General features: G+C 52.5%; 1 protein-coding gene across 1 annotated transcript; it reads left to right on the top strand.

The window, feature by feature from the left end:
- The first annotated feature begins 2,521 nt into the window (after positions 1–2,521).
- On the top strand, positions 2,522–4,292 carry Foxc2 (forkhead box C2). Its single transcript, XM_051201646.1, has one exon. It carries the CDS (start codon positions 2,644–2,646, stop codon positions 4,126–4,128), a length of 1,485 nt encoding a protein of 494 aa, XP_051057603.1. The 5' UTR covers positions 2,522–2,643; the 3' UTR covers positions 4,129–4,292.
- Positions 4,293–8,533: the final 4,241 nt, after the last annotated feature.

Below are 8,533 nucleotides of genomic sequence, written 5' to 3'. Positions count from 1 at the left end.
TTAGATTTCATAGTCGGAGTCTCTTGGTTTCTGCCCTGTTCTTTGATAAAGGTATTTAACACACACACACACCCCTCATAAAAGCAGAGTAAATAGTGTCCTATTTACTGCAGAAAGCCCACGGGTGGGGAGGGGGTGTTTCTTGATCAATGAGTGGAATTTCCAGCAAAATTGTGAAAAAAATTCAACACTGACTGCCACTAGCTTCAGGGTGGAAAAGTACTTTCTGTCATAGCCCTTACAACCCCATCCTCATAAAGGGGGGGGGGAAGAAAGAAAAAAGAAAGAAAAGAAAAGAAAAAGAAAAAAAGAAAAAATCCCACATGAATTAAAATACACTGGGGGCATTGGAACAGAAAGGTCTTTTGGGAGCCTGAGAGTAGGAGAGGAGGCTTAAACCCCTACCCCGACAGGCACCCGACCTGCAGCCGGGAAGCCTTAATTTGCTGCTTAAAGTGGGAAGGAGAAACATGTCAAAGAAGAACTCAGAACAGGAAAAAAAAAAAAAAAGTGTTCCCAGAGATACTTCATGTCAGGAGGCCTTGTACCTCCCTTCTCTTTAAATTCTGAAGTTATGTCGTCAAAGATATTACACACAAATACTTATTTGGCTGTTTCAGTGATAATTCATGTGATGACACTAACGTCATCCGCTCCAGCGTCAAAGCTGAAAATCAGGGCTCTAATGTCTCACAGCTTTTTGCTGAACATCTAATGGGGGTGGGGGTGGCATGAAAACCCGAAACAAATGTTTTATCTGTCGCCTTCTTCTCTACCCAACCGGACCAACAACTTCCAGAAGGCTCCGCTGTGCATGGAGCCTTTCCGAAGGGATGTCCCAGTGCTTCTGGGGAAGCGGGGCAAGCAGGGATCCGATGACGACCGGAGGTGTTAAAAGAATAAATAATCACTCCACAAATAAACAAACCGTCCCAGGGATTCCTAGAGGGAAGGAGAAAACTGAAGGTCGGAGATCACGGTGTTGCTGAGCATCAAGGCTGGCAACGATAAAAATCCTTCAGTTACCAGGCCCTCTAAGGAGCTCTTGGTCCCCAGCTCACCTTATCAAAACTCAGCAAAACAAACAGACTGAAATACAGATAGTCAATTTACAGGATCCCAAAGATGCTAGCCACAGAGTGATCCTGCGCGGGCCCGGGAAGCCACGCACTGCCGCACTCTCGTAAATATCTCAAATCCACCCGGGGCGGTGAAGCCCCGGGTGGAAAGCAGGCCTGGAGCTCCCCGCGCGGGGAGGGGACCCCGGCCAGGCCTGCACTGGGGACACCTTCGGGCTGCGCCAGAGTAGGCTTGCCAAACCAATTTCGTAGCTGGAGAGAAGGGAGAGCGGCCAGACAGTGACTTGGGAGGCTAGCTTGCGTCTACGCGGGAGAAGAGGGAGAAAACAAGCGGTGGGTTCATGCGCTTCCCTGAGTCCCACGAAATGGGCTGGATTACGCAGATCGGTCACCCAAGCCACCGCGAAGACTGAGGATCAACTGTTCCCAACGCATTACTTCCCAGCTAGGCTGTTCTACTGAGCCTTTCTTCCCAGCCCGACCCCCAGGCGTGGGAGCAAGGGGGACGGAATTCTACCACCGGGCCTCCTTTGTGGGCTCCTCAACACTCCGCTCTCGAAGTGCCCTGTGGATTACTCACCTTTGCGTTCAGGAGGCCCTGCCGGCTCAATCTGTTTGCTCTGAACCCATTATAAGTAGGCCCCGATAATTAAGAAATCTAATTACTCGCCTTTTCACTCATTAATAAGAAAAAATCTTTAGGATCTTTGCTAGTTACAAGGTCTTGGTCTGGGCAGACCTTTGCCCAACTTCATCAATTCGATTTTAAATTCCAAACTAAACCTCATTTGTTTTATTTTGCAAAGGAATATGTTTTTATTTTTTGCTCTGGACACGTGGTCTCATTAAACAAAATGTGATAATAAAATAAAATTTAATAAGATGTAACTTATTTTTAAAAGTCCTCAAGTTAACTTGAGCTACAGGGGGTGGAGGGGGAGAATCTGGCTAAGAGCAGCTGGGTCTTAGAGCCGACGGATTTCAGCGCTTCTCGCCCTGATTGGTTCCATCCTTCTCAGGCTACCAGATGATTGGTTCAAACTTCCTGGAGGGGGCGCGGCCTGAGGAAAGTAAAAACTCGCTTTGAGCCTGAAGACTTTTGAAACTTTTCCCAATCCCTAAAAGGGACTTTGCTTCTTTTTCCGGGCTCGGCTGGGCAGCCTCTTCGCACCCCAGCTCGCTGAGGGTGCGGGCTGTCGTTCTGCTGGCGGGGCCCGGAGACCCGCGGTCTTCTTTCCTAGCATTCAGAAGAATCGGTCTCGCTCCACGATCGCGCGTGGCGTCTCTGCCGACAGTTCAGGGCTGCCACCCGCCGGGCCGAGAGAGCGCGGCCAGCGGGGCAGCCCCGGGCGCGCCCTCCAGGATGGTGACCCGCCCGGTCGGCTGAACCCAAGCTCTCCCGGTCGGCCGGAGCGCCAGCGCGTTCTACGCGTGGCCCGCGACGCTGCCCCGAGAAGGGGCTGCCCGCGCCGCCCCGTTCCCTCCCGCTCTCCTGCTCTGGGCCTCGCTCGCCGCGGGCCGCAGTCGGTGCGCACAGGCGGTGGCTGGGCGTCTGGGACGCAGTATGCAGGCGCGCTACTCGGTGTCGGACCCCAACGCCTTGGGAGTGGTGCCCTACTTGAGCGAGCAAAACTACTACCGGGCAGCGAGCAGCTACGGCGGCATGGCCAGCCCCATGGGCGTCTACTCTGGCCACCCGGAGCAGTACGGCGCCGGCATGGGCCGCTCCTACGGGCCCTACCACCACCAGCCTGCGGCGCCCAAGGACCTGGTTAAGCCTCCCTACAGCTACATCGCGCTCATCACCATGGCGATCCAGAACGCCCCCGAGAAGAAGATCACTCTGAACGGCATCTACCAGTTCATCATGGACCGATTCCCCTTCTACCGCGAGAACAAGCAGGGCTGGCAGAACAGCATCCGCCACAACCTGTCTCTCAATGAGTGCTTCGTGAAGGTGCCGCGCGACGACAAGAAACCCGGCAAGGGCAGCTACTGGACGCTCGACCCGGACTCCTACAACATGTTCGAGAATGGCAGCTTTCTACGGCGACGCCGGCGCTTCAAGAAGAAGGACGTGCCCAAGGACAAGGAGGAGCGGACCCACCTCAAGGAGCCGCCCCCGGCCGCGGCCAAGGGCACCCCGACAGGAACCCCGGTAGCGGATGCGCCTAAGGAGGCCGAGAAGAAAGTAGTAGTCAAGAGCGAGGCGGCATCACCAACGCTGCCGGTCATCACCAAGGTGGAGACGCTGAGCCCCGAGGGCGCGCTGCAGGCCAGTCCCCGCAGCACAGCCTCCACTCCCGCTGGCTCCCCAGACGGCTCGCTGCCTGAGCACCACGCCGCGGCGCCCAACGGACTGCCAGGCTTCAGCGTGGAGACCATCATGACGCTGCGCACGTCGCCTCCGGGCGGCGATCTGAGCCCAGCGGCCGCGCGCGCCGGCCTGGTAGTGCCGCCGCTGGCTCTGCCTTACGCCGCCGCGCCACCGGCCGCTTACGCGCAGCCGTGCGCGCAGAGCCTGGAGGCGGCGGGTTCTGCAGGTTACCAGTGCAGCATGCGGGCCATGAGCCTGTACACGGGGGCCGAGCGACCTGTGCACGTGTGCGTCCCTCCGGCGCTGGATGAGGCTCTGTCGGACCACCAGAGCGGCCCCGGCTCCCCGCTCGGAGCTCTTAACCTTGCGGCGGGTCAAGAGGGCGCGCTAGGGGCCACCGGCCACCACCACCAGCATCACGGCCACCTCCACCCACAGGCGCCGCCGCCCGCTCCGCAGCCCCCGCCCGCGCCACAGCCCGCCACCCAGGCCACCTCCTGGTATCTGAACCATAGCGGGGACCTGAGCCACCTCCCCGGCCACACGTTCGCCACCCAACAGCAAACTTTCCCCAATGTCCGGGAGATGTTCAACTCGCACCGGCTGGGACTGGAAAACTCGACCCTCGGGGAGTCCCAGGTGAGCAATGCGAGCTGTCAGCTGCCCTACCGAGCCACACCGTCCCTCTACCGCCATGCGGCCCCCTACTCCTACGACTGCACCAAATATTGACACTCTCAGCCCGCCCCTGCCCCAGGCCCGCACCGGCTTCGCTCGCCCGATGGGACCCTCTTAGACGGAGCCGCAGAAAGCGACGGAACGCGCCTCTCTCTCAGACCCAGGAGCAGAGAGCTCCGCGCAACTTGCAGGTAACTTATCCGCAACTCGGTTTCTGAGATCCCTCTAATTGGGACGCAGCCCACCGAAACGAAATACCGATTTTTAAAAATTTCCTTCCCCTACCCGGATGCTGCGCCTGCTTCCCTTGGGGCTTCACAGATTAGTTTATGGACCAAACCCCACAGGGACCCCTAATGACTTTCTGTGGAGACTCCCCATGGGCGCTTGAGGTCTCCGGATAAGGTGCCTTCGAAAAACGAGTGCGGATTTGTAACCAGGCTATTTTGTTGTTGCCCAGAGCCTTTAATATAATATTTAAAGTTGTGTCCACTGGATAAGGCTTCATCTTGCCCCATCGTTTCTGCCAAATTGAATTCAAGAAACCTATGTGGGGTTTTCTCCCCCACAGTATCATGATAAAATAGAATTCTTTCCCCAACTGTAGGTCTTTTACAAAACAAGAAAATAATTTATTTATTTTTTTGTTGGTGGTGGATAACGAAGTATCTGATACTTTTAATTTAGGAAGCATGGTGGCTTTGTAAAGTAGATGCCATCTGGAGTATTCCTAAAAGACACAGAAAGACTTAAGATTTTAACTTCATTTGTGTTTGTCTTATGTGGTCTCAATGTTGTATTTACTTTAAAATAAACCCATGTTGTTTTTCTGCCCAAAGTTCGGACAGTGTCTTTGTGTTCTTGAATTAAAAAAAAATAAGTTGTAGTAAACCCATTTGTGATTATTTTTATGGTGCAGGTGGCCTGGTACGTGAATGCATGTATGCGACATGGGACAATGGAGCTCTCATTTAGTATAAGAGAGGCTCTTGATTTGTTGAAGCATCTATCCCACCCTGGGATTTTTCTCTCAAGGCAGCCTGAGAAACTGTCCTCCCCACACACATGGGCAGGATTGCCTGAGGGCAACTAGTCCGCCTCTGAACGAAAAGCTTTTCTGGATGCAGAAAATTCTAGCCAATTGTCAAAACAAAAGAGTGCCACTCCGTCTTAGTGTCCAGCTGTCCTCTGTTTAAGGGAGAAACAGAGAATGGAAAACGTGGGTCACAGCTTCACAGCTTACCCACCTCAACTGAGCCAGAGCCTGGGTGAGTCCTGTGCTCCCTCCGTTTCCTTAAATGCGGACTTCTTTCCCCTGTTAGCGTTTGAGCCTCTCCAGTAAGAGTAAAAGAGGATTGGTGTCTTGTATTTAATGAGTGGCTTTGAGGATCAGATTAGAAGAGACTTTCGGCCTGATTTACTTCTCAATTTGGGCTTCAAATATTTACCACCACCACCACCACCCCTCCCCCCCTCACCCCTGTGGTAAAAAGGGAAGCCACCAGGCCCCTTATGAACTCCATATTTTAGCACCAAGGTGCTTGGTTTTTTTTTCCTGGTTTTCTTCTCTAAATTTTTTTTTTGGGGGGGGATAGGGACAAACCTTGGATGTACCTGGTGGGGGAAGGGATGTCTCTCCTATCTTTCTGTCAGCTGAAAGGTACAACTTCATTTCAGGCCTGTGTGTTGGACCTTATGCGCTCAGCATCACAGATTCCCACTCCATTTGTTAGCCTGTACTGTGCCTATGGAAGTCCTTCCTGCACAGAACATGTTGGCCAACGGGGACTTTACCAAAGGTCATCTGCTTGGATCAGTGGTGGACACTAACACGTGTGTTATGTTATTGTTAAACTGCAAGTTTTATATTTATGCTATTTTGAAGTAGAATTAGGGGAAGTTTGAATCCTGATAATTCTCCCCATATGTGTAAGACAATCTTTCAACCTGCAGCATCAGAAGATGGACCATACTTCATTACCTTTCATAAAGTGGGGCTTGACTTGGGGGGTGCAGGTATGTGTTGGTTCCTGAGCCAGAGCAGCCTAGGAAGAGCACTGGAGATCTCTGGTGCCTCCCAACACTGGTTTCATTTTGCACCGCTCTCTTCAAACCACTTGCCCCAGGAGAAGCGAACTGCTTCCTAGCCAGCTGGCTCTCTCCTTTCCCAGATGTTTTAGGGGCCTCCCTGAAAGCTTGCCCTCATCTTAAGATTTGGAACTCCCAGTGCCTTGTGACTGACCCAGGGAAAGACAGGAGGTGGTTGGGGGTGGGGGGCAGTTCTTTTGGAGTAGGTAGCTAGAGAAAAGCCCCAGGAGCCTGCCCTATGCAAAGTCTTTCCTTTTCTTGGAACACAGGCAACCAGTTTGTGTTTCGGGCTTTTTCCATGCCTCCTGGAACAGCAGTGTGGAAAATGGGGCCCAGGGAAATGTTGGTCTGGGGTGTCGCTTCCTCAGGGCCGTCAAAAGGATAGGCATCAGGAGGTTGGATTTCTAATTCTTAGGCTAATTCGGCTAATTTGCTCTCAGCTTTCTCAGCCCAGCCTTGGACAGCTACTGCAGCTGGTTCCTTAGGAATAGGGGTTTATCACCACTCTTCTGATAAACCAGGAATTGTCCCCCACTGTGTTGCCAGCAGCAAGGACACAAGGTCAGTCTATAATATTAGTGTCTTAATGGCCACTCTGAGAACTGGATATTCCTTGCATTAAAACTTCTATGTGGACATAGATTGTCTTTGATTCACTACCGTTATGCTGGTCTTCCTTAGGCCGCTCTGCCCCTAGCAAGTCCAGGACATTCCAGGAAAGGGAGACAATGAGTTCCAAGATAGAAGGCCTGGAATACCTACCCCAGGTAGTCCAGCTCTCTGCCAGGGTAATTCTGTCTGTCCACCTAAACACAGCCTTGTCTGATAACTGGCAAATGCGGCTGGGCAGATTGCAAAGATAGGACAGATAAAGAGCCCTGCAACACTGACAGAGAAGTTCCTGTGTTCCTGTGGGTTTACCCCCAAGTACCAGCTGGTCTTAACGAAATGCACTGATAAACCATCTGCCGAGTTTTGAGAGATTCAGGTCTGCAGAGAGCCCTTCATGCCTCACACTCCTAACTCAGGCATGGTGACCAGAGGGAGCATCGTACTAGCATTGTCTTCTTAGGCTGAAGGTATGCCACCACACCGGCAGTTTTCAGGAAGTGCCTGCCAGCATTGTCCCTGCTCAGACCTCTCCCCAAACCAGTTTGTACCTGCAGGTATAGTCCTCAGTGACAGGCTCAGGTGGTCTGTCATAGAAGATGAAAAAGTGACAATGGCTTTGGTCCAGAATGTGTACAACTGGGAATTCAACTCCTACATCTCAAGGCATGAACCACTGTCACCTGGGCGTCACCAGGAATCCCGAGATAGACCAATTTACCACTCTTACCTCTTTCTTGCTGAACTAAATGAAGATCAAAAGTTAGAAGGAGAAGAAAATGAAGGCTCCAGGGAATACTGGTGCTGGCCTCATATCCTTCAGGGTCCTCTCCCCTGTAGCTCCACTGTCTGGGCTCTGGGAAAGGCTGGTGAACTTCACATTGTAGAAACAGTTTTCAGCACTCTGCCAAAAGAGGTCTGTTGACTAGTGTCTTCTTCTTCGTCCTTGTCCCCACTCCCAAATCCAAATGTGGGTACAGGAATCTCTGCCTTTGTTGTAAACCAGAGCAGGTAAGTGTGAATAAAGACATGGGGAAGTTGCCTCAAGGCTAACACAGGGTTCAGGGCTCCCCCCAAACTGCCTCATCACTGTAAGTTCCTGTCCAACAGCTGTGTCCTGAAGATGGGTCAGTGGGTAGAGGCACAGGCTGGGGCAGAGCCACAGAGTGGCACCAACGCCCCCTCCCCCAAGTCATACAGCTCAGAATATTTGGGATACTTTCCCAAACTTTGAGAAACATTCCCTGCCCGCCTTTCTTGCTTGCCTTCCACTGCCAAGGCATTTAAAATGTTTGCTTTTTTGACACAGGCATGTAAGGAAGGGGGTATGCTTCCAGGGTATTTAGGAGGCTGGCAGCCACCAGCTTCACTGGGGACAAGGCCTGGGAAGGTGCCATGCACCTTTAACTTGAATCAGCCTTCTTTCTTTTTGACATCCCTGCTCTGCATGGATAACAGCAGACAGTCATGTGCCATAGGCGTTGTTTGACAATGGAGCCTGTCCATTGGGTACTGTTGACTTTCTAAGTGTCCAAATGTGGGAATGCATCCCAGGGGCCCTGAGTACATGCAGAGCTGGGGTGGAGGGAAGGGCAGTGACAGAGGTGCAGACTTCCAAGGTGACTAGGAGAGCTGGGTAGTGGGAGGCTTCAAACAGCTCTTGTGCTGCCATGGAGTTCTGCCGTTGAATTCTGTTCAACCATGCCTGTTCTGCCTTGTGTTTTTGGATCTCTGGCTCTGGCCACTGGGTTGAGAAGCCTGG

The sequence above is a fragment of the Phodopus roborovskii genome, unplaced genomic scaffold (assembly GCF_943737965.1).
Source record: "Phodopus roborovskii unplaced genomic scaffold, PHOROB, whole genome shotgun sequence".
Lineage (NCBI taxonomy): Eukaryota > Metazoa > Chordata > Mammalia > Rodentia > Cricetidae > Phodopus > Phodopus roborovskii.
The sequence above is the reverse complement of the archived record's forward strand: the minus strand, read 5'-3'. Positions and strand labels throughout refer to the sequence as shown.